Source organism: Armigeres subalbatus, chromosome 3, assembly GCF_024139115.2.
Source record: "Armigeres subalbatus isolate Guangzhou_Male chromosome 3, GZ_Asu_2, whole genome shotgun sequence".
Lineage (NCBI taxonomy): Eukaryota > Metazoa > Arthropoda > Insecta > Diptera > Culicidae > Armigeres > Armigeres subalbatus.
This window is the reverse complement of record NC_085141.1, coordinates 358975360-359002969: the sequence shown is the minus strand read 5'-3', so window position 1 is coordinate 359002969 and position 27610 is coordinate 358975360. Positions and strand designations below refer to the sequence as shown.

The 27610-nt window shown below is 39.9% G+C and overlaps 1 protein-coding gene across 1 annotated transcript in view; it reads left to right on the top strand.

The window, feature by feature from the left end:
- Window positions 1-27610, top strand: part of LOC134222852 (SH3 domain-binding protein 5 homolog) — a 115454-nt gene that overhangs the window by 48240 nt on the left and 39604 nt on the right. Inside the window, exons 2-3 of the mRNA XM_062702000.1 lie at window positions 7123-7344; window positions 20295-20357. Coding sequence (XP_062557984.1) covers window positions 7123-7344; window positions 20295-20357 — 285 coding nt within the window. The remainder of the gene's footprint in view (window positions 1-7122; window positions 7345-20294; window positions 20358-27610) is intronic.

Below are 27610 nucleotides of genomic sequence, written 5' to 3'. Positions count from 1 at the left end.
TACATTTCTAAATGTATTCTATTATGTTTTTATAAGTTCTGGTGAAACGAACAAATAGAAAGGACTGAAGTGCGTGAGTCAAGAATTATTGTGTGGTGATTAACAACTTCAAGCAATGATTGTAATGTGAACTGTGACGTTGATACCGTTTTGTAAAAGTGGAAAGACTCACTCCGGCTCAGTGGTGTAGCACCAAAGAGCGAATGTTCGGAGTCTACATATTTATTTTGAATAATTGGATCAATTAGGAGTGAAATAAATGGTTGAAAAAGATTTAGTATTGTGCGAAATAAATGGGAGACTTTTTTAAAATTATCAATCATAAACCTACGGATTCCAAACAGTATAAATCCTTAGTTTTCTGTGTAGTGAGCCGGGAATCGGGTCCATAGGCCCAAGTAGTGATTTACCCAATTGTTTTCATCGAGATGAATGGAATGACAACTTCCATAATATCAATCAAAACATTGTAATACCTAGTAGGATTAATCAATGTCCGGTAGTGATTCTCTCAGCAATAGTCGTGCCCTTATTTGCCCACTGTTAAACCCCTCCCTGGCACTTAACAAACAATAATTGTAGTACTTTGTGCAACTACTTGCAAAAAGATGATTTCTTAGCGCGAGTTGTACGAGTGCTGAGAAAATCGAGTTTTGCAACGAGTTGTACACGCTATTTTTTGCAATGACGAAAAATGGGCTTTAATATGATAAATACAAAAACATTGTACAACCTAATTTACTTCACATGATCAAATCTGGTTGGAATTGGTCCTGGGGGTTGGGAGTTACACTAAATTGCTAGTTTTCTGAAGGCAACCCCTTCCCCTTACCCTTCCTCTTTCCCAATGACCATCCCACCCCTTTGTTATATTTTCCTTAGGATAGAGAATGAGTGTACCAAATTCGGTTGAAATCGGTCCAGGGGTTCAGAAGTTACACTGAATTGTCCGTTTTCTGAATAATACCCTTCCTTCCTGACTCCTCCCTCCTTTTCCATATGATCGGCTCCTTATATAGAGATTTTAAGGATGCATGCTGTTGAGATTTTTGTTATCTCAGTAATTACAAATGTATCGGATTTCTGTAATTAGTAAGAATTTTGATTTTGGGTATAAAATTAAAAAAAAATCATTGGGAATCTCAGGACCTTAGCCTTCCGGAATCCAAAATTAATTTCACTCGCGTTTCCACGGACACCCCATGCAATACGGAAGCATCGCACAACTGTCATTTTCATTATTTCACGCAGCATGCGTGAGCTAATAAAAATTATAGTTGTGCGTTATTTCCGTATCGAGAAGGCTGCCTTCGAAAACACGAGTGAAATTAGTTTTGGATTCCGGGAGGTTTGTCCTTAATTAATATCTTAGGAATTTTTTTTCCACGTTTTTCACAATAATATCAATCTTCTCAAAAGAACAGGAATTTCGATTCCTAAATTTGGATCGTCAGTTGTTTTTGTTCCAACAATTTAAAATAATCCATAAGGAAGACGAGGTCTGTTCTCATTTAATATATTTTCAACATTTGAAATCTATTTATTGCTTCCGGATTATTTTCAAAGTTAAAAAAATATTGGGTGGTGTGGTGATTTATAAAAACGTATGTAAGCAAGCCATGAGTTCAGAGGGCTCATCTGAAATAGTTAAGAATCACCTTTCAATAAGTATGGTTGAGTTTACAATAAAATAAAACTTCTACAATACGATTGTGTTAATCTTAGAGAAAAGCATCACATATTGACGACGAGAACCTACGGTGCAAGTTTTGTGAAACTTCAAGGTATGTACTAATTATGGACGCAATAAAATTTGGAAGATTGTGAGTATGGAGGAAAACAAAATATCTCGTCTTGAAAGAGAGAGATGCCTTACCGGTGGAAAATCCGACCGAAGAAGGCAATGTGATCTCTCCTAAAAAAAGTGAGATGCGGAAGAACATCCGATAGAAATAGCATAGAATGTCTCGCGTAAAGAACGGGAGACGCCTAAAATAGCGGAAAAGAATCCGGCTGCAAGAAGGGGGTCCCGTAGCGTAGTTGGCTACACGTTCGCCTTAGAAGCGGATGGTCATGTGTTCGATTCCCAGCCCCTCCACCAAACCCTCGTCAGTCGCCGGATGCACAGCCCATGCGGCAGCGTATTGGGGAACGCGTCATACCGTACGGCTGCCGACTGACAGATTGTTCTTCTCGGAGGCATTCCTCCAACGGACCCGGCTTAATGGCAACCGAACAATGCAACGATCATTCGATGCACGACATGGACAAACGGATACAATGGACTCACGATGAGATGGACTGGCAACGACAACAATAATGAGTAATGGAAATCTAAAAATAGATTCTGTGTGGATTCTGTAAGGCATAATACCACAGTAGATCTCGGCACAGTAGCGGCTATGTAACACAGAGTTCCTAATAAATAAAGAAAGGAATAAAAAAATCCGGCTGCAAGAGGCAAAATGGTCTCGCCTATTAGAAGAGAGACGCCACAATGGTGGCTATAATTCCACAGAGAAATAGCATAAGGGAAAATCGTGGAAAAAGCTAGATTAATTGTTGGTGAAAATTTTCTATCATAAGGTTAATGTCATAGTTGCCATAGTAACAAAAGAGGCGCTGCCAAACTGAAAAGGAAGCCTTAGTGATCATTTGGAGAGATTTGGAGCGTTGAAAAATTTCAGTTCTACCTTATCGGAAGAGAGTATGAGCTGGAGACGGATCATCGACCACTTACGGCAAAATTTTAAATCAACCATTCAAATATCGCATAATTTACAATCCTGGGAAGGACAATGTTGCTGATTCATTATCGCGCCTCTCAAATTCAAATAACAATTATGACGTGGATAACTCTGACGATCATTTGCATATTGCGGCGATCACGGAATCGGTTGCCATTGACGTAGGGTTACTGCTCCTGGACTTCATCTCATAGCTCCGATATTGGTCTCACGAAAAACAAAGCAATGAAAAGGTATTTGGTTTGTTTATTATTTTTGTGATTTTTTTCAGCAGTAAGCACGCAAGTTAGCAAAAAGAAGCGACGAAATTAGTGCCGTATTTCTTTGTTTCGCGATGAGATGAATATATGTTCAGTGAGATGGAAAATGGAACAGTTCCCCTATCTGAAATAAAGAACGAGCTAGACAAGGATTCGGAACTAATTCTCATTAAAGATGCCACATTAACAGCATATTGGAATAATGAATCGATTAGAACAGGTGCGAAGATGTATGTTCCATTTCAAAAGGATCTTAGTTTATTGGAAGGATGTGCCCTCCGCGGATGTTGGTTGGTAATACCAAAACAGTTACGCGCAAGATTGTTGCAACTCTCCCACGAAGGTCACCCAGGCGAGACACTGATGATTACCCGATTGCGCGACAAAGTTTGGTGGCCGGGCATGGATGCCGATACGAAGAAAGTAGTGAACGAATGTGAGGGGTGTCGTTTAGTAAGCAAACCCTCTGCCCCCGAACCCATGCAACGCAGAACAATGCCAGTAGAACCGTGGGTAGATGTAGCAATGGATTTCTTGGGCCCACTCCCTTCCGGAAATTAATTACTAGTGGTCGTAGACTACTATAGTCGCTACAAAGAAATCTGCATAATGAAAAAGATTACATCAGAAGAAACCATAAAACGACTGGAGCCAATTTTCGTACGGCAAGGATATCCTAGGACCATAACGCTAGATAATGGACGACAATTTATAAGTAAGGACTTTGAGGATTACTGTTTCACAAGAAATATACATCTCAATCATACAGCTCCTTACTGGCCTCAAGCTAACGGGGAAGTAGAACGCCAAAACAGTTCACTACTTAAGCGTCTTAAGATCAGTCACTCACTCAATCGTGATTGGAAATCAGATCTGTTTCAGTACCTGTTGATGTACAACACTACTCCACATTCCGTAACAGGCAAGCTTCCAACTATGCTCCTCCACAACAGAATCATCCGATCAAAAATTCCATGCGTCAGTGACCTCGAGAGGATGCCACCAGCAAACTCAAGCGCACATGACAGAGGCATTATTTTAAAGCATAAAGAAAAAGAAAGCGAAGATCTAAGACGTCATACCAAGCCATTCAAATCGGTGATAAAGTTTTGTTGTAGAATCTGATTTCACTAGGAAAACTAACCCCAACATTCGATAAAACGGTTTACGAAGTAGTAGAACGGATTGGAATCGACTAAAAATCAGTGATCAAATTTCAGGAAGAATCGTCGAACGTGAAGAAAATTACAGTTCCCGAAGTAGTTACCCCGCCAACAGAAGAACATCCTGCAGACGACGAATCATTAAATAATCAACTTCACGTTCCAGGATCATCAATTGATACTCGTCCTCGTCGTTACGTTCGTCAACCAAATCAACTAAATCGACAAAAATGACAGTTGTGCGTTGCTTCCGTATCGAGTGGTGTGCCCCCGAAAACGCGAGCACTTTTAAACTTGGATTCCGTCAGGAGTGACCTTAAGAATCACCTTTTAATAAGTGTGGTTGAGTTTACAATAAAATAAAACTTCTACAAAACGTAATTGTCTTGTCTTGTCTTGTCTTGTCTTGTCTTGTCTTAGCACATGCACAGCCAGTATTGAAAAGCATCCTGGAAATGTCGGTTGTATTCCCGAGCATTTTCTTGTCTGCATTAATATTTGCAGCATATTGTAAATATGACACAGATATTAAAACGGCCAGGCCCACCGTGCAGGCTTGAATTTGGGAGATAATCCATCACTCCCCGGCAATCAGATTATTTAGTAATAAATAACATGATCAACGAAGAGTTTTGAATCTACGAAAGGAAGAAACGGGGACAGCCGTACCAACCGTTTCACATTCAGGGGGAAAGATGATTGACGAATCGTTGGGAGTGACTTTGCTAAGAAGATTAATGTACACTCCTTGGGTCCTCGACGTCTTGGGATGGGACACAGTTTTTAGTCTAGTGCCCTGGCTTATACACTGATGGATAAAAGTATTCGTAAAATTCAGATAGATTACTATGAAAACATGAGGAATACTTATGTACATCAATGTAAATATAGGCCTAGGTTAAAGCGCCATTACTCGCTCTCTGGAACGAGAAAAAGAAAAAGAAACAAAAGCGATGACAACAAGCGAAAACTCATAAAACGATAAAATTATGTCATTTTTTACTTACAATCTCCATATTTTCCGTACATGGAATCTTTTCTTTTTAATTACTCCCGTCAAAACACAATTTATTGAAATTGCTTAAAAACTTCTACAAAAGTTTTTCTCATACTAATTTGAGCCACCCTAATAGACATACAGTACAAGAACAATCAATTCCATAAATTATGGTTTTGACCAGTTTTGATAATATTGTTAGAAGTCCAAAGCATCAATGTTACCAATCAAGCAAAACCACTCATACCAAAACGAATGAAGATGACAAAGTCACGAGTTCGGCAGCTCCAAGGCATTTCTGTGTTTGACCTCTTTTGGCCGAAAAAAAAATCACACACCTCTGACTTGCTTCCCCCGCGCCCGAGTCGTCATCATCATCATCATCAACAGCAGAAATAATCTTGATATCTGTGAATGAGTTTCCTCTCCGATCATTCAGCTGTTGTGCACAGCTAAAGCTCTTCAATTTAATTCTCCATTCGAAACCGGTTTTAAACATTGCCATTCCAACAACAACGCAAGCCCATCATATGGCTATCCAGAAGAATCCGCCGCACCAGCATAGGCATAGCAGTGTAGCCATAATTCCAATACCTAGCCCCTCTGTAGATACATTTGGATACATAGATGGGTGGAATCGAACGTGAGGGCGAGATTGTCTGTGAGTGACCATGTGATAAAAGTGCTGTTTCAAATAACTACTCATCTAAAATATTTATGTTTTCTCCTTTAGCTGCTACTGGCATCCTATCCCTAAAGCAGAATATTTCCATACAGCTGTTTAATGTTTGTTACGCTTCTCCACAATCAGTAGTCACAGCCAGGGTCTTCATTCATCGATTGTTTTGGTGAAGCCCATCGGCCTTCTTGGTCACCTCACTTCTTTACATATTCATATTCGGTTCTGCACTGTCATTTAAAGAATGAATGGATTGGTATTATACGAGATTTTCACTGCGGGCAGCGAGATAATACGATAAGCTAGGGCGAAAGCATCTGGAAATCGCCAAACGTCAGGTGATTTTGCCACTCGACGGATGGGCGAACCCTCTCCAGCAGTTGTGAACGGGATTGCACGGCGTATAAACCAGATAGTTCAACGAAAAGAAATGAAAAAGATCGGGTTCTTTTTGAGCACCCTAAAGAATTGAATTAGTGCTGTGACTAACAAACATTCGTAACATTTCTTCAGTTAGTTTTCACTGGCATATAGCAGCTGTTTCTAACGGAATTGTCGACAGCATGTCTTATCTTATCAGGCCTGATTTTGTGTTTTTACTCTTTTTGCTACATTCATTGAATGCCTAATCTGAAGGGTTCTGTTATCCCATTTAAATTCATTTTCATGAGAATGTGCGTAAAAAAAGTCTGAAAAAATCTCACTTAATAAATGTTAAAATTTCCCAAAAGCGTATGATATACATTCAGTTCATGTAATAATTGAATTAGATTTTAAACAAATATCATGTTCAATAAATAGTCGTTAGCATAACTAAATGAAACAAAAATAATAGCACCGCTAGGTAGATTACCCGTGAGGGTTAGTCTTCAAATGACTCATAAGCCCATTCAGGACAACAACAAATACGAAATTCGCCAATTCTTGAATCGCAACGCAGGAACAAGTCGTTGCGCGATAATAAGTGTTCGTTCTCCTATCGCCTGTCCAGTTATTTAGTCAGTGTTTTTTGTTGATGATGTGCTGCTAGGCCTTTGCTAAATACTCGGTACTGTTTGAATGTTCATACTCCATTTATTTGGGTGTCGCGTTTACTTTCGAGCGAATGTTTGCGGTCTGTTTGACGTGCACTTCCATCCGGTGAACTGGAACCGATAAAAAAACTGGATCTGGCGTTTCCGACACTAGACACTGCGTCATTTTTCACTGCTCCGAAGAAAGAGTACCTGTGGCAGTTTTGAGTTATCGTTGCTGTTGACACCCGGAACCAAATCAGGCACTGGCAATGAGCGATGAGTTAGTGCAGTCTCAACAGAAACTGATGGTGGAGTTCAAGTCTGTTTGTGAGCAGTGGTTCAAGTTGAACAACGGAACCACCAGACTGCGGAACAATGCCGTCCCGCGGGCTCCATATGTGAACTATAAAATGCTGTTGCTGATATGGAAGAAAGATTGCCTGCTAGAGAAATCTCGCTGTAAGGGTGGCATCTATCATCGGGTTAGTATAGCGTGGAACCTATTTGTAGTTTTTTTTATAACACAACTGTGTCAGAGACATAAAGATGAAAGATGAGACGCTGCCAAATGAAATAGCAATAGACCAGGGCGTAGGTTTTTCCTCTTACGTGTTCCAAGTATCAACATATATGTGTAGATAGAGCAGCTCCCGAGAGGCAAACACAAAAATGAAATTCAAACTGCGCGTGGTGTGGGGTACTATAGATACCGAGACTCTTGTCAATATTTAGATAGAATTCCCGCAGCTTGTCATTTCAACTCAATTGCATGTGTGCGGTAACTGCATTCACTGCAGTGCATGTGCTTCCTGTTGGTGTGGCTTTTGAACAAAGTCGCATATAGTAAGACTTGTTCTTTGCTGCGAAGTTATTTTGATGATCTAAAGAATTAATCTAAATATGGTATTTATAGTAAGCATTATTCTTCTTTTTGGCATTACATCCCCCACTGGGACATTGCCGCCTTGCAGCGTGTTCATTCAGCATTTGCACAGTTATTCACTGCGAGGTTCAAATCCAAGGTACATTTTTTGCATTCAGGCTAACACGATAATACTTTTATGCCCAGGTAAGTCGAGACAATTTCCATTTCCCAACCCGACCAAGACCGGACCGGGAATTGAACCTAGCCACTTTCAGCATGGACTTGCTTTGTTGCCGCACATTTTACTGTACGACTATAAGGGACTCCAATTTCAACTCAAACTTTAAATTTTATTCAATGATCAATGCACTGGGGATGAAGATAAAAACAAACTAACTGACTGAAATGGGCCCTCCTTAGCCGTACGGTAAGACGTGCGGCTACAAAGCAAGACCATGCTGAGGGTGCACTATGGTCCAGGATACAGATTTACGCGGAAAGATGCATTTTACGCCAAAACTATATTTTTTAGAAAAAACTGTTGTTCTACAAAATTGTTCGAAACAGTAAGGCCATCATTATGGTTCTACCAAAAAATAGGGTGGCCCATCATACAAAAAAAATAGAAAATATTTTTTTATTTATCGGAACATTGACATGTTATGTTCTACAAAGTTGTAGCGTAGCTTATTCCAATCAATTTTGCCAAATTTTTTTTTTCTGTAGCTCTTAAGTTGGCTGATTTAGAGCAATTTTACCTGATTGGATTAGGGTGTACCTAAAAAAACAGTATTTTTGATCTACTTTTTTTGTTTTAGATTTCTCGAAAAAGTCGTCTTCAGGTGACTTTTAGAGCTCAAAAAAATTTGATGGGTAAATATGCTCAATATCTTTTTCCGATCAAAAGTTCCCTGTCCACGGATGATGGGGTCAACGTTGATAAGTCAAGTGTCTGCATATTGTTAAAATTGTGAAATAATTTGTTCTTTTATAGTACACATTGCTAGTATTATTAGTACTCACCACATTACCGTTAGACGAAAACGAGATGAATTTAATTGCATCCGAGTAAGGTTACACTATAAGCAGTACTGAAGTACGTATTTTAATCCCGGTAACATTTCAATTTAACAGAAACGCGTCGAGTATTTTTTGCCAATATATAGAAAATAATTAAACACTTGATATATCATACCTCCATGCAAAAACTTAGAGAAGGTGTCGCATGATCTAACAACATCTTCTTGAGTATATGCTGTGGAGGTTCCGGCAGGGTCTAGTACCAGTCTTAACTAACAAAATACTAACACAAAAGGCTGGGAAGCAAACGATCATCCATTGCACCAATTGTAGTTAATAGTTCAGTATACAGTAAGTAGTGAAAGTAGATACTGTAGATTTACTAATTTTGCATTATATACGGTGATTGTATTCGTTATTTCTTCTCAGTAATCTTTGTTATTTTACTCTTACTTTTACTGCATGGATCAACGTATAAACAAACCTGTTTCGCTCTTCATTTTTTTGGGTTAGGAAAAATAATACATACTCCAATGTAAAGAAAGATTGAAGGACATAGAAGACGTGACTAAGTTTATTCTGAACCTTATAACACAGTAAATGACCGATAGGGAATGAACTCATGATCAGCGCTAGACGGTAAAACAAGAGATAGAGTCACGTTTAACTGAGACCTTAGCCACCTATGTACATGAGAATAGACCATATGATGCTTTCATCCACTATCCTTTTCTCTACATGACTAATAGTTTGACCACCTAAGGTCGTGAGGAGGATCAATCAATGTCTTTTTAAGCCCATCATCAAATGGAAGCTCACTAAATGGTTTGAAATCTTTACTGACTGATTCTAGTTCCGAGACGATGATGATGCTATGCAAGGCCGTCATAAGTCCCCAAAGATAGTATTAGGCGTTTTCTTGAAACATGGTTCAAAATATGTAGTTGTTAAAATAGCAGGCTCAATTTTTTAAAGATTGTTTGGTGAACGGTTCTAAACTGTGGCCAATTTTGGCTTTTCGATTCAGTTTCGACTGCTTTCACTAGATAATTTTCAAAACTTTGGACGATTAATGATATTCATCAAATTGCAATACGATATTTTAGTTTCAAAATAAGTTTTCATGAAAGGTGTTTATTTCAAATATAGTCAGCAATTCAAATTTAACGAGGTGTATCGTGTATACCTATACCATATACACATCAACATAATTGTATTTTATGTGACCAAACGATCCAACGAGTAGTACATATTTTTAATGATGTTATTCATATAAATCAATGCTTCATAATCGTAAAATTCATTCATTTAGCTAGGAAATAGACGCAATAAAGCATTACCATACCATTGATAACTGAATCTTGGACCAGATTTTAAAGACTTGAATTTTGAAGAGCGGAATAGAACATGACCATTTGACTACTGAAATTTATGATATCAGATAGTACTAGGATATGACGCCATAATCTTGATCAACCACCAAAATAATGGAAGCTCTCAGATTAATATGTCGATTTATTGCAATAGTACTTAAATTAATTTATTGTATATTTACGATACCATTTAAATTATTCCATGTTGAAACAAAGTCCACTAGTATGATCCCATCACATTACATCAAAGTGTTATGGCTCGGCTGAGAATACACAGAGAATACAGAATTACTGTCAAGATGCGCCGTTGCGTTAATCGCTGTAGAACGGCCTTTACTTGGAGATGGCATCAGTACCACCCGTTGTCAACATAGACTACTATTCGGTATTGAATGTCGGCTCCAAGAAAATATTAAATCAACTTTACATGTTAATTATTCGGAAAACATTCATACGCGTGATGAGCTTTCATTATTATTATTATTTGTTTTTTAAACTGACAGACTTTTTTTTTTTTTTTTTTTTACAACGGAGAATGCATTTACACACTAACCCAGTACACGTGCATTGTAGTTGCCAAACTACCACACGGAAGTGTACTGGAGTGTCGGACTCGACCATACCGGTAATACCGACTAAACTCCCTTGGGCTCCACCATCGTTTCCCCCAGGAACTACCTCGCAGTACTACTTCTGGGGGGATAGCAGTACTAAGCGTACTCGCTCATTATCGCTCACACAGGCACTCGTCCCATGCGAGACTGACTTGGGTGCTCGCACACCATTCACTCCATTTGAGTCTTACTTGGATGCTCTCCCGGGCGCTCCGCTGCCATGCCTCGAGGTGTCAATAGCGGTAACTGCCTGGGCCTACAGATATATTACGCTACGACACTCCTGCCTCAGCACGAGCAGATCAATCACACCACTGCCGAAGCAGGGACACTCCCCATGCACCACATGTGCACAACTGTAGGTGTGTGGGTACAACCCACTGCTACCCTGCCGCCGAAGCAGCTTCTCCAAAGACCATTCGCTCCATGTGACCCTTTTTCGGGTGCTCACTCTAACACTCCACTGCAATGCCTCGAAATGTCGATGGGTACCTCGACTCCTACCTCAGCATGTGCAGTCCATACTCAGACTTCTGCTGCGCTTCGAGGTGACAATAGCGGCGACACGCTATGACACTCCTGCCTCAGCACAACCAGATCACTCACTCCCTGCCGAAGCAGCTCACGCGCTACCCTACCGAAGTATGGACACTCCCCAACTCACTCTAACACTCCACTGCCATGCCTCGAGGTGTCGATAGCGGTATGTAGGGACCAAACAACGATACTACGCTACGACACTCCTACCTTAGCATGAGCAGTCCATACTCAGACTTCTGCTGCGCTTCGAGGTGACAATAGCGGTGACGCGCTATGACACTCCTGCCTCAGCACAAACAGAACACTCACTCCCTGCCGAAGCAGCTCACGCGCTACCCTACCGGAGTAGGGACACTCCCCATGCCAATTGGCACTCCCTGGGCTTGTGCTTTTGAAGCGGCACACAGTCGCTTTGATAGAGTCTGCTTACGGGCACTTGTGGTTTTTTGGGAGGGATTTTAGCAGAGCCCACTGCTAAATCCCACCACGCCCTAGGCAGTTCTCCCTGACTCACAGACAGCTGGGGAGGGGTCGTCAAGCCCTTGGACATGGTCCATGCTGTCCCTGCTGTCCCTGCTGCCCCCTGACAGACTGCGGGAAGGGAAATGTATCGGTATGATCACAATACGAACCCAGACCGCAGTGACCTAGTGAGCAACATAGCTTGAGTCGTTTGCTAGTATTGTGTATCACATGGAGAGCTCAGCCGAGATACCAGTCTATTAAGACTACAACTGGTCAACTCTAGAAAAAAAATATCTTTTTCCGATCAAAAGTTATAATCGTTTTTCTGTCAAAATTACATTTTTTTCTTAAGTTGTTATCTCCGGTTAGGGCAGACCAAAAAAAAAAATATTCAAACGACATCTGAAAGAGAAATTAATATTCTTTATTATGTCAAAAAATTGGGGATATGTTATTTTTTATCTCAAGTTTCACCAATTTTACTAAAATCATGTTTTTTTAAAAATAAATTGATATAACTCGACAACGGAAGAAGATACAGACGATATTCTTATAGCAACGCGTGTTTTAAAAAGCCTCAAAAGTTAACATTTGATTTTTCCGTGGCAAGGAAGCCATTTTAAAAGTGCTTCAAATAACATCTTGGATTAGGGTTTGCAGAAATCGCTCGCTCTCCATAAATAACAAATAACGGTAAAATTGTTCCAATTATTGCAAGCCATGAAAGCAAGTTCGTATATAATTGCGAAAAAAAAACGGAATCGGTTAGGCAGCCCCCACCCTATACCGACGAAACATTGAGAATTTGTATACATCCTCTTAGCATTGAATACTTTAATCTTTGTTTTCGATAGATTGCATTTGGACAAGGAAAAAAACTCGATGTTTTCGAAAAATGAAATAATTCCTGAAAGTGTTTGCACAGCACATGTTTCAGAAATTAAGGTTTACGCATTTAGGTTAAATTTTGGCTTACATCTCAAACCCAATATGCTATATCAAATATCTCAAGTTCATGATCTACTTATCTTCAACAAAGCCAAAATATTTAACAATTTGTCTGTGCTGAAAAAAACATACGTTGTCTGTGCTCTGGGTCATATTCCGGGGACCATTTCTACCCAAGCACACACAAAACAACGCTTTACCTTTGTAACGCAACGAGATAAAAATCTGAAAAATTCCGACTTTTCCTAACTTTTTAACTAACATTTAGAAGAGGCGTCACAAAAAAAAGTGACACATTGTGCATTGGGGACCCAAGATTTCATCACATTCACAAAAACTAGAATTTCAACCGATTTTCGATCTTGATTTTCGGCACTAAACGAAAGCTGTAGGTTCCTAGAATAAGCCCTCTCTAGTCCCCGGGAAACCTGTACTAAAGAGGTACTGTTTGAGCTTCCCAATTTAGCACCTAATTTAAGAGTTTCGTGTTTTGAAACATGAGATTGTTTGCAAATAGGAAGTGAGTGCTAGTAATGGACCCCCTGAACAAAAACCAAAAGTTAACACTGGAATCAATGATTTCCTGCAAATTTCCATTGGATAAAGTTGCTTCACATATCAAGGTAGTTGTTCCCTCCAATTGTTTTGGCTTAGGATACTAAAATTAAGTTACTTTAACTATCAAATGCTTTAGCCAAGCAAGCCTTTGGCACAGCAGAGTGCGATTGAATTCGCATTCTATACCGTCCCGCCCAGTCCGTTACTGGGGGGCATGGAGTGCGATCCTCTCGTTTAATAAACAATGTGCACTCGCTTGACTGTGGATATACAACAGTAAAGCACATGTGGAGATTGGGCAAATCAAGCATCCGAAAGATATTCAATTTGCAAAAAAGAGAGCTAACCGCGGTGGAGTTTGGTACTCGGATTCTGATGGCTTTTCCGCAAACGTGACCTTTATGTGGTCTTGTTGTGTAGGGGTTATCACGCCTATCTAGAGAGTAGGAGGTTGAGGGTTCGAGTCCCTCCAAGACACGTGGATTCTTTTTCGCAAATTTCATATCAATTAGTCCATTTCGAAACATATGCTGTGCATATGCACAGCCAAGATATTTAACAAAAAAATGGTTTTCGTACGGCCGAGTTGCCGAATAATATGCAATTAATTGTTATTTTAACTAATTTGTAAAAGTAAATACGTTGGAGGGTCCATTACTAGCACTGGGGGTCCATAATAGGCAACACGAAGATGTGGAAATGGAACATGTAAACCAAGGAGGGGGGGGGGGTTGGGAACCATAATACGTATGTAAACAAACTCTATGCTGCGTATTATGGTCTTGGGGTGGCCATAATAGGCAATCTGGCAACATTATTTTAAAATAGGGGAAGTGCACTGGTTTTGGCCAACTTAGTGCCTATTTTGGCCAACCCTGAATAATACATATTTTTCCAAAATAATCGGTCAGTTAAAAGCAGCGTTGAATCGTGGGGGATATATCTCTTGTTGGAACTAATAAAACCCTCCCGAAATGCTTTATTTTTGAAGTTTTTCGCAAAATTGTTCAAATTACGAACATGGCCAAAACCGGTACAGTTCCCCTACTTATTTTAGTAGTAAAAATGAATGTTTTAGCATGTTTTATGTACGAAACGCATTGCTGATAACTGTTATTTGTCATCTGGTGCTACAGAATGGCAATATGTCATTAGTCTGACTCTAGCGAAGCGATTGAAGTAAATTTCCGTCTTTAAGGGGTCTATTACTAGCACTCACTGCCTACGTGCTCTGACGATCCCAACTGTATTTGCTATCTTGTAAACGCCATTTCTGTGCAAATTTATCCCTGGAGCGATCATCGGAAAGCCCTTTGGGAAATCCGGAGCTTCCGTAAATGTGGCCAATTCTAAAAGATAATCCCAGAGTTTCGCGATTTTTTCGTAACCATTCATTCTGGCAAATTGTGGGTGCAATCAATACAAAATGTCTTCTGTAACCTCCAAATGTCCCAGAAGTGGTTCTCCGAAAGATCCGGATCCGTAAAATGGCAAATGAGCTTTGCGATTTTTTGGTAACCCTTCATTCTGAGAAATGGGGTGCAATCAAGAGGTAAAGTAAGCTGTGACCCCCAAATGTCCCAGAAACGGTTCTTCGGAAGATCTGGAACATCCGTAAAAATGACTGATTCCAAAAGTTCGTCCCAGAGCTTTGCGATTGTTTTGTAATAATCTATCCTGGCGAATTATGGATGCAATCAATAGTGAACATCTTTTGTGATCTCCAAGTGCCACAAAAACGGTCCTCCGGAAGATCCGGAACATCCGTAAAATGGCCAATTCCAAAAATTTATCCCAGAGCTTCGCGATTTTTTTTGTAGCAATCCATCATGGCGAATTGTAGGTGCAATCAATAGTGAAAGTCTTCTGTGACCTACAAATATCCTAGACATGGTCCTCCGGAAGATTCGGAACACCTGTGACAGTGGCCAATTTCAAACTTCATCACAATGTTTCGTAATAATCTATCCTGGCGAATTATTGATGCAATCAATAGTAAAAATCTTCTGTGACCTCCAAATGCCATACAAACGATCCTCCGGAATTTTCGCATTTTTTTCGTAACCACCTATTCTGGCGAATTGTGTTTGCAATCAATAATGAAAGTCTTCTGTGACCCCATAATGCACCCGTGATGGTACTCCGAGTGATCCGGAACATCCGTGAAATTGGCCAATCCCAAAGAGAATTCACGGAGGAACTTCTGAATAAATTCCCGGAAGAACTTCCGGTGGAATTCCCGGAGGAACTTGTGGAGGAATTCCAGAAGGAGTTTCCGGAAAAACTCCCCGAGGAATTACTTGATGAACTTCTGGAGGAATTTGCGGAGGAACTTCTCGAAAGAACTTCTAGAAGAATGCTTTTAGGAACTTTCCGAGGAATTACTTAAGGTATGAGGGAAGCTCTCTCTCGGTAGAGCGCTATTTTCGTACTAAAATGTCTATAACTCGGAATTGGGAACGAATTTCGCTTATTCTAACTGACAATCTCTTTGAAATTTATCAAGGAATGTTCCTACAAAATTTCATGGACCTACTATTTCCCAAATTTGAATTATGCTCTAAATACTGAACTATTGTAGAACTGAAATTTTCGCTTCTCAGTACCTCTCTCCGATGATTTGAAGCACAAAGGAACCGAATTTCGCAAAACCCAACTGACAAAAGTTTTGAATTTTTTCAACGATCATTTTGATGTAATAAAAAGTATATGTCACCGCAATAAATTTTGAAGGAAACTCTTTTTTCTTCAACAAAGTTTTTTTAAATTCCATACAAAAGTTACCATTTCGGGAGAGCAGCCAACAGCATATTTTCTTGAGGCGCACGGCAGGAAAGGAGCGATGAGAGCGGTAGAAAGTCCGTCAACTTTGTATCTAGCGTGACACAAGAAAAAAGCGTAATTCTATTTGTGAACACGAGGATACAAAATATTATATGTTATATATTGAAATCAAATATAGGAATAAGATCAGATAAACAGTTGAAAATAAATAAGGCAAATAAAACAAATAAGCAAAATAAAACAAAAAAGACAAATAAGACAAATAAGACAAATTCCTACGGAAGTCCCTTCAGGTATTCTTCCAGAAGTTCCTCCAGAAGTTCCTCCGGGAATTCCTACGGAAGTTCTTCCCGGAATTCCTCTGAAAGTTCCTCCGGGAATTCCTCCGGAAGTTCCTCCGGGAATTCGTCCAGGAATTCCTCCTGAAGTTTTTTCAGAAATTCCTCCGGAAGTTCCTCCAGGAATTCCTCCGGAAGTTCCTCCAGGAGTTCCTCCGGAATTCCTCAGGAAGTTCCTCCAGGAATTCCTCCGGAATTTCCTCCAAGAATTCCTGGAGGAACTTCTGAAGGAATTCCTGGAGGAACTTCCGAACGAATTCCTGGAGAAACTTCCGAAGGAATTCCTGGAGGAACTTCCGGAGGAATTTCTGGAGGAACTTCCGGAGGAATTTCTGGAGGAACTTCCGGAGGAGTTTCTGGAGGAACTCCCGGAGGAATTTCTGGAGGAACTTCCGAACAAATTCCTGGAGGAACTTCCGAAGGAATTCCTGGAGGAACTTCCGAAGGAATTCCTGGAGGAACTTCCGAAGGATTTTCTGGAGGAACTTCCGAAGGAATTCCTAGAGGAACTTCCGAACGAATTCCTGGAGGAACTTCCGAACGAATTCCTGGAGGAACTTCCGAACGAATTCCTGGAGGAACTTCCGAACGAATTCCTGGAGGAACTTCCGAACGAATTCCTGGAGGAACTTCCGAACGAATACCTGGAGGAACTTCCGAAGGAATTCCTGGAGGAACACCGAACGAATTCCTGGAGGAACTTCCGAAGGAATTCCTGGAGGAACTTCCGAACAAATTCCTGGAGGAACTTCCAAAGGAATTCCTGGAGGAACTTCCGCAGTAATTTCTGGAAGAACTTCCGAAGAAATTCCTGAAGGAACTTCCGAAGGAGGAACTTCCGAACGAATCCCTGGAGGAACTTCCTAAGGAATTCCTGGAGAAACTTACTTTATTTTCCTTCTTAGTCTTATCTTATTTGTCTTATTAGTCTTACTTGTCTTATTTGTCTTATTTGTCTTATTTGTCTTACCAGCACCACTGTTATCACCTAAATCCTTTTCAAAGCTTGTGTGGAAATCTTGTACAGAAATCCTCTGACGATATTTTCTAATGTTGTTCTAGAAACGGCTCATGTTTTCATTTTACAAAACCAGCTGGTGTTTGTTTATTTTGATTTCCTCATTGCGTGATTGGTCGGCGCTGCTGCTGTTCTCTCGCCGAACCACTGCATGAGTGATAAATTTCTTCCCCATTGTTGCCAATTCCTTTTGTTCTCCGTTTACGGCAAATTCTCAAGCAATTGTAAACTGCATAATGATGAAATAATTTTGGCGACACTGACAGCATCATTCTGGCGCGCTTTATTGGGCAATTTTCTCTCTCAGAGAGTGCTTCCACGTGCTTTTTAACGGAAAACCCTTCCCTCAGACCTTAAGGTTCAAATGTCATACAGCAAATCGACTTCTTTTTCTTGCTGTTCGCTTCTTTTTTTTGCGGAGAGCCTACTCATTCGCTCAGATCTGATTTTGAACAAACATTTCATAAGGTATCAAACTCTATATATTTCCACAAAATATTAACGTCCTTTTCAATACCTGTACAGCGCATAGATTATGGCGATATATGAGATTGATTTGATGTGCATCCTTCTCCTAATTACACAATTTTCTACATGCATTTTACATGAATGTAAAATTATGACCTTCTCAAATGTTCGTCAAGATTCAATGGATTGTTTACATGACCATATGATCGGTCTTCTCTCTGTGTACATGAAAAGTGATGCCGTTTTAGCAGCACTACATTATCAACATTTGAATTATGAAAGAATAAATAACCTGCGTTGCTTATGAATGCTTGCGTTTTCACAGTTCTAGCTCACATCCAATATTTAGTGTCAATATTTAGCATGAAAAGCAACATTTTCATAGATTATTGCTTGATGTTTACGTAAATATTCGAGAAAACAAGCATAATATATAGAACAAATCAACACGCAACACTGAACGATGATTTTCGAGTATCTGCAAAGTATAAGAGATCGTGAGAGTAAATCGACGGTTTCCCCTCCTGGAAAAATATTTTTTCAACTTTGCAATATTTTCTGCAAAATGCAGTTTTTTCAAATAATATTACGAAATTCATCCAAATGAAGCATTCCACGGATGTATTGAAGTCATCACTATGTGTTGATGTAGTTTTAACACGAGAATGCTTCCCCGATTCAGCTGGGGAATGCATTTTCTCCTCGGTGGGCGGATTTTTTCCTGGGGGTGGTATAAGCACGTGGCTGGTTTTCTTGTCAATGACTGGATTACGGTAATTTGGGCCTTAATGAACTTCCGAAGGGATTACCGGAGGAACTTCTGGAGAAGCTTCGGAGGAATTCATAGAGGAACGCCGCCACGCCGCCGTCGCTGGCTAATGAAGATTTATTACGACAACTTTTGGAATTGGCCACTTTTACTGATGTTCTGGAGGACTTTTTACTATTGATAAGAAAATTATTGTGAGCTACAGGGGTATGTCTTCACTTGTCATTATACGAGTTTGCATAATTCCATTTATTTCCACCACTTGATTGTACTATTGACAGATACACATTTTGACCTCCACAGTAAGGCCGTCTTTAATGTCTCGTACTTGACTCGACTTTTATTATTGTCATTGTATATCGCGGATGATTTTCACTATTGATTGCATATATAATTCACCAATGAAATAGAGCGAAAATTAGCAAATCTGTGAGATGAATTTTTGGAATTAACAATTTTAATTTTCACTGATATTCTTGATCTCCCGGAGAACTGTTTAGTGGACATTCAGACGTCACCAAAAATTCCCTATATTGATTGCACAATTAGTTCCCCGCTATGGATGGTTTCGAAATAAAATTTGGAGCTCTGGGAATTCTGGAGTTAATCATTTTAGCGGATGTCCAAAATTTCCCGGAGAACCGTTTTGTAATCATTGACGATGAAAGAGGACTTTCACTATTTACTCGACATATAATTCACCGTTACTACGTGACTGCTAACAAAAATGCTCAACTCTGGGATAAACTTTTAGGATTAATCAATTAATAACTTTCACTATTGAATGCATCATCAATTCCCTGGTATAAACAGCTACGAAAATTTGCTTTGAGATGAATTTATGGAATTGTCCACTTTTACGGATGTTTCGGATTTCCCGGAGGTTCGTTTGTGGTCATCTCCGAAGACCTAAACAATTTATTGCATACACAATTTGCCCGTATTGATAATTACGAATGAAATAGCGATGCTCCGGAATGATTTTTTGGTATCGGCTACTTTCACGGGTGTTGTGTAGCCGATACCAAAAGCTCAGAATCGGGTGGTTTAATCCCCGAAAATAGGCAATCAACTTTGATTGAACTGAACCTGAGTTGCGTGCTCTTGCCTACGCAATGCGGTCGGGTCTGAGCTTGATGACCGATGCTCACACAACCTCACTTGATCAGTACAGTTGCTGATGAAGAATGTGTGTAGCCGCCAGACATTCTAAATACTCACGCTCCTCTAATGTGAACATGTACTATACACATGTGGAAGTGTTGGCTTGACAAATGGATTGCGAGAGATTTGACTATGCGTCTAATTTGGGAATCTTGAGCTCATTCAGTAGCCGCTAGGTTGCGAAGGCCGACGGAGGTCCTTCGTAGCTTAGTTGGTTAAAGCACCAGTCTAGCGTACTGAGGGTCGTGGGTTCGAGTCCCGAAGGGAAAGTGGTTACCTCCAATACAATTTTCAAATCAATATCTTCCACATAATGTACATGCACCTATTCACATATGAGTTTTCACAACAAAAAATAGTTGTTCTTATGTATGGCGACGGTTGGTTGGTACACCCACCCTATTCGTAGTTAACTTTAAGTGTACCGGCCACTTCTCACGGTTCTTGTAATAAGATGTTTGTCGAAAATTACGCAACTAATTTAAGTTTTTTTCACTTTAATTCACAGATCGAACTGGAAAATCTCAACACAGCAACAGATGATATTAACAAACTGGAAATTGAGCTAGAGGTAAGTTAGAAGGGATATTCTATACAGGGTCTATTCGATTTTCGCCAGGCACTTTTTTCGACTTTTGAAATCATTAAGAATGGATACATTGAAACAGAATTAGGATTCATTTGAGAAGTAGTGATTTTAATGATATCAAGATTGTACCTTTAGGGATGGTCTGGTTTATGGACGCTACCGGTGCGTGTGCTATGGAAGATTCAAAACAAATGTAGGTCAGTAAAAACCTACTTTTGCGTGAGTCACGCAAGCATGTTTTAAATCAAACCTCAGTTTATTTTTCTTTACCTCCGCATATAAAATGTTTGATAAGTTTACGTTTGCCGGTAGACGACTTTTTTTATTTGGACTAGAAATAGGTCAACTACGTGACATACAATTCCGGGGCCTCTTTCAACTTGTTTTGAAGACACATACGATATAGTGAAAAATATTCAATAGCGACTAGGCTCAAATTCCAGAGTAAATTAACAATTTCCATGGAAAAAGATTATCAACTGAAAAGCTATATTGATGCTATCAATTTTAATTTATGAAACCCATGGATTATTGTGACGGATAGTGATTCAACTGAAAGGTGTTCATATTCAAAAATATCTTAATTTGTGGTTTTCCCTAATTGAGGAAAACCCCACCAAATGGTAGAAGTTTGAGAATTGTAAACGTGCGCCTCATGCAGCTCTAAAAACGTTAATCTGTTTTATATTTGTTGTTATGGCGTTATGGTCGTCTAGCCGGGATCCACTAGTGTTGATAGTACATATAACAATTAGGCTCCTACTTTCATAATAAATAAAGACAAAACATATTTATTTTGGTTTTGAATATTGAACAAGTGAAACTGACGACCAACAGACCAACATAGGATGGAATTCACATACTGACTTTTACCTATACTGCGATTTTCTTCCAGCGAAGTGTGCACTTTACCTTTTACCGGGTTTTACGCTGTATCTATACCTTTATTCGGTTTGCTTTGAGTAGGAAGTTATGCAACCTTTGCTTTTCCTTGCTTTGCGCTAACCGTAACTAAGTGGCTGGCGTGTTGTGATTTTACGGTTCCGAATTGTAAACTAGTTTACCAGGTTGGGGTGTTTGTATTACGAAATTGCTACTCCACATTTGATGAGTAACGCTGTCGGCAAAGCAAGTGTTTTGGATGAAAGATGATACAAACATAACAATGGTTCCCGGTTTTTCTAATCTATGCGGCACTAATTGCTATAATATCTTTTGAGACTTGTAGTGCGGTCTGATGAAACATCTCCTTATATAAATTTGCCAATTTGTATTCACTCTAGTGATGGAAATACAATTTCCTCAATTTACGTGCAAGTTCATTGTTCACAATTAAATACTTTTATAACGGATTTAGAGTGGGAACAAAATGTTGTTTTTATTTTAGAAGTTTTGCAACAATATAAAAAAATCAACTAAAATTTCATTTATTCTGAACTTGTTGGTAAAACGATCATCTGCTCGGTTTCCTCTGCATCTGTTGATAATCGTGATAGGTTGTTTGTTCTCATCAATAGACCGTTTCATTGTTCAAGCTACGTCAAACAGATTCTACTATAACTCTATGATGCATTTAGAAATCGAACGCAAAAGCGGATGACTTCATTTCACACTTCATGCACTGTATCATTACAATTTCTCACGCCCCACTCAATCCTTTGTAGTACATTTTCCACGCGAAACCGGTTGCTGTCGTTGCCTACATACACGTCAAACAGTTAGGTCTACTTCAGTCGGCTCGATAATGTATATGGTAATTGAATACTGATTACCCATCTGATGAATGCATAATGAATCGTGTACATCGTATCTCCGTCGAAATCACTCATTACCCACATGAAAAGTGCATTTTTATCGGTGTCATCCCGCATCATCCTAAATGCCGGTTGCTTCGAACGTATGTACTGGTACTCGTTTAGTGCTTCCATTGTTCTTTCTTACAATGCCGTTTAGATAAGTGCTCTGTTTGGGAGTGAGGTGGCATCTTTGAAAAGTTCATTCGAAAATATATGTCAAAGTTTTTCCACAAACATCGGCATTATTTCAAAAGTATGCCCATCGAGTGGCGGACGAAAAGTTTTCTGTTTTCCTTGCGGCTATGCAGCCGTCATCACTGTTCTGGAATATATGAACAACCGGATGTTGTTAATGACGTTATGAGTACAATTGAAGCAGCACAACGTGAGAACATAAAAGTATTTCAGGAGTCGTGCTCAAAGTACGATCCAAACAAAAATGTGGAAATTTTGATACCATAACGACAGTAGGGCGGCATACATCTTTAAACTAAATGATTGGTTGATATCTTTTAGTCTAAGTTACTGAAACTATAGCTAGAACTCCGTTACTGGTGGAATTCAAGCAACGAATTATTTGGCAGAGTTGTAGAAAAACCGTCGCACTTAAAGTCCACCATACAACACATTTTGAAATTTAGCTTTTGGAATGAGTATTTGATAAACTACTAAATGATCAAACGCAAATTACTAAATAATCGATAACATCCTTGTCCAAAATCCTTGTCAAAAGAATAAACTAAAAATAGAATAATTAATAATTGAGAAACGTTCAGATAAGACATGCTAATTACAAACGTGAATTAGTCATCTAATCATGCTTAAAATATTTCAATTTTCTGGTTAACATATAACAATTAAGACTACGTCTCTTCTTCTTCAATGTGTCCAGTAGCTTAAGGCTATCGTCCTGCCTACATGGGGTCGATTTGACCAGTGAAACATATTTTCGAGAAACGCAATATTTTTGAAGATGGAAGCATTTTTATATCATACTAGTCGACCCGGCAGACGTTGTCCTGCATAGTAGGCGAAAATGTGCGTTCTGGGCTGCCCATGCGAAATTTCCATACGATTCATAATTTTAGTTTTTCAGGATTTGTTTAACCCTGCGGGTGATTTTCGCATGAGGAAATATCATATAAACCCGTCGGAAATGATAACGAACATATCTGCTCAAAGAGTGAAGTAAATCCATCCAGCCGTTTTCGAGTTATGCGGATACGATCACAGACCATTTCATTTTTATTATATAGAAGATAGAAGACTAGTCGACCCAGCAGACGTTGTCCTGCATAGTAGGCGAAAATGGGCTTTGCGAACTGCCCATAAGAAATTCCCATACGATTCTTTATTTTAGTTTTTCACGATTTACTCAACTTGACTAATGACTTCCGACTGAGGAAATATCATATTAAACCGTCGATAACGATAACGGTTATATTTGCTGAAGAACTGGAGAAAATCCATCCAGCCGTTTTCGAGTTATGCGGATACGAACACAGACCATTTCATTTTTATTATATAGACTAGTCGAACCTGCCCGATCTTGCCCGGGTTTCTCGACCAAACTGTCAAACATTTAGTTTAGTTGATTGCAGCGTCGCCCTCTAGGTCAATTTAGTTCTAGCCTGATGGTTTTCATTTTTCATTAGAACTCATAAGAACGTAGTATTATTACATTTCTTCAAATTTACAATAGAATGTTCTATTTTTTTTTTCAATCTTTCGTTTATTTGGTAGGCTCATTTGCCATGAAGCGTCACGGAGCCGAAATCATATTTTTCTATACATTTAATGATTCTTATATATAGGGTTAGTTTTGGGGAACCGAAAGACTCGCGGTTTGGTCGAGGTTAGGGAATACAATAATACAGTAGGAAGGGAAGGGAATTTAGGGTGCTTAATTAATTACAATGTTGATGTTCACATGGTTGGCATTCTTGGTGATGTTTCACATCTGTAACGGGACAAAGACACATTTCCTTGGGGAGACAACAACGAGAGGAAGACATACGGATGGGGTTTAACGGCGGGCATGGGGAGTGACGACAAGATGAAGACATTCTTGAGGGATTACGATAGCAAAAGGGATGGGTGGACAATGGTTACAGTCTAACATCAGCAACTTTCAAGAATTGGTAGACAAGGGACATGTATTCGAGGTCAAGACCCGCCAACACTTCCCTAATAGGCTTTGGTTGTTTTCCTCGGACCCGGAGATGTTCAGTTAGAGCAGATCTGGGGCCACGATGCTCTTCGCACGCCCACACGACATGATCGATATCCTGATAGTTTTCGCCGCAAAAAACAGAGATTACCCTCTGAGAGCCCCACTCTGAAAAGATGTGCATTTAAAGTGTAGTGATTGGACATTAGACGACACATGGTTCGAATGAAGTCTCGTCCCATTTTCAATTTTTTGAACCATGGACGCTTCGACACCTGCGGGCGAATTGAATACAGCCATCTACCCAACTCCCTATTTGTCCATTTCTGTTGCCAGATTGACGAACTCTGACGAACTAATGTGAAAAATTCATCGGAGGTGATTTGCCTATCGTAAATATCACCTTCCACAGCGCCCACTTTAGCCAAAGAGTCCGCTTCCTCATTGCCCGGAATCGAGCACTCAATGCTTTTCTTATCCCATTTAGGAGATACGCTGAGTGCTTCACCGGTTTCATTGACCGAACAGCCTCCAGTGAACCTAGGCTGTCGGTGAAGATGCAAAAGTGGTCTGTAGGTAGAGATGCGATTTGCTCGAGTGAATAGTGTATAGCTGTTAGCTCAGCAGTATACACGGAACAAGGCTCTTTAAGCTTAAAATAGGCGCTATGAAAAACGTTAAAAACACCGAAGCCAGTGGAATCATCCGTTTTTGACCCATCTGTGAAAAAGCTTCTCTCCTGGCTAGCGTGCCCGTATTTGCTTGCAAATAATGGAGATATTACCTCCGCACGAAGGAAGTCTGGTATTCCATGAACCTCCTGCTTCATGGACAGATCAAATGATACAGAGGAACTGTAGGAGTCTAAGAAGTTAGTACGATTGATGTCAACCGAAGATGGACTTACCTCCATCGTCATATACCAGAGTGGTAATTACTCATGAAACGAGATTGAGGGTTTTGTTCAAGCAGTTTCTCGAAGTTGTTGATGACCAATGGATTGAGAACCTCACAACGGATGAGGAATCGGAGCGATAATTCCGCGAAACGATCTGTCAGAGGAAGTACTCCCGCAAGTACTTCTAAACTCATCGTACTGAATCGGTACTGAATCCGTTGAAGCTTCAGCATGTGAGTTTTCGCTGCGGACTGGAAGTAGAAGCTACCGTATTTGAGAACCGACAGAGATGTTGTTCGATACAACGTGATAAGATCTTCGGGGTGCGCACCCCACCATGTTTCGGTTATTGTTCGCATGAAGTTGATTCGTTTCTGGCATTTTTGTGTCAGATGCATAATGTGTTTCCCGAAGGTGCATTTTGAGTCGAACCAGACCCCGAGGTATTTAGAAGACATGCTATGAGTGTTTATCTTACCCATCAGTTGAAGCGAGAACTTAGCCGGTTTATGTTTTTTTTTTGAAAAGACAACCATCTCAGTTTTCTCCGGGGAGAATTCGATACCCAGCTTCAAAGCCCAAGTAGACAAATTGTCCAAAGTATCTTGCAATGGTCCTTGCAGATCAACCAATAGAATGTTCTATCTTTTTATTAAATTATCCGTCTTATTGAAAGGTTATAATTATTTTTTGGGACAAATTAAAAAACCAGCATACATTGCATGTTACTATAATAGGATTACATGAACCAAGCTAAATTTGTCCACTTCAAAATAACTCCACTGTATCCTGACTTATACACCTTCGACAGTGTCAACTTTACTGTTGAGTAGGGGAGAATGTTGGTCCCATGCCGATTCCCCGGGCTTCTCGCAGATGGCGCATTCTGCCAAACTAATTGCCAGGTCAGTTCTGGACTACATGCGGGGGTTGGTTTCGGACCAGGGGGAGGGGTCAGTTTACGGACCACCATTTTTGAGAATGCCGAAAACGTATACTTCCACTGTACCCTCTGTATCTCCCAACTTTCACACACACTTGGCAGTATCGATGAATGGCTTGTGTATTAATAATAACTTGTGCGTTAACATAAGCGTGAGAGTTCTCCATAGTCCCCCCTGAAGTATTGCTTAATTGCGGGCCGGGTTGATACAGACTAGTGAAAGGGTTTTGGTTTTAGAGGGTCGGGTAAAAAAATCTACTACACCCATCCTCACACTACCTATGTTAATCTCCTCAGGTATCTGATTGCTGATTTTTGTTTACTTTTTACTTAATCGGTTGAGAATCAAAGGAGTTACGGTTTTTTGAAATCATTTTGAGTTTCTAAAAAATATCAAGAAACGATGTGGGTTAATTTTAAAAGCTTACAGTTGCAAAGACACGTACGTGATACGCTTCACAGTAAGAAGGACAGCCCAAAAGTTTTGGAATCGGTCAACTTTCTAGTTCGCCCTAGGACATGCGAAATAAGGAAATGCTGGAAAATGCGAAATAAGTTACTAATTACGGACAACGACTAATTGATTTCGCTGCCCTCAAGAACATGACCATTTACATCAACTACTTCCAACACAGCCTTCCGTATCGGTACACATGGAGTGGTTAGGAACAAAAGGTAGAAAGACAAGTTGTCGAACGGACAAAAGGCCGAAATACAAAGGTCGAAAAGACATATGGTCGAAAATGACCTTGGAAGGATGTCCTATCGACCTTTTGCTGACCTAACCTGACTCAGGTTGGTTAGCAACGGGCCTTTCTTAGAGCCGTGCAGTAAGATGCGCGGCTAGAAAGCAAGACCAAGCTGAAGGTGGCTGGGTTCGATTCCAGTCTAAGAAAATTTTCGGGTTGGAAATTTTCTTGACTTCCCTGGGCATAAATGTATCATCGTGTTAGCCTTATGATATACAAATGCAAAAATGGTAACTCAGCTTAGAATAATCGCAGTTGATAACTTTGAAAGTGCTGAATACACTAAGCTGCGAGGCGACAATGTCCCAGTGAGGAATGTAATGCCAATTTGAAGAAGAGAAGCAACCTTGTCCGTCTCATTGTGCGGCTGGATGCGATTTAATAGAATATAAAACAACCTGCAAACTGTGCGAAAGGCAAATGGACAAACAATCGCTTTCCACTTCAGAGAATCCGCATTCGGCTCTTACTGGGCGGCGTTCCATGCGATGTTGTGGCATTTCTGCCGAGCTCTAAAGCTGTTAGTGTAATAGGACTGTACTCACTAAATGAGTTGCTAGTAGAATTTTTCCAACCTGCCACATAGCATCACGAAACAATTCAAATTGTGTTGTGAGCCATGAATCAGTTTTTGCATGAATACCCCCTGGAGGCTATTATCGGGAGGGTTTAAGTGGGC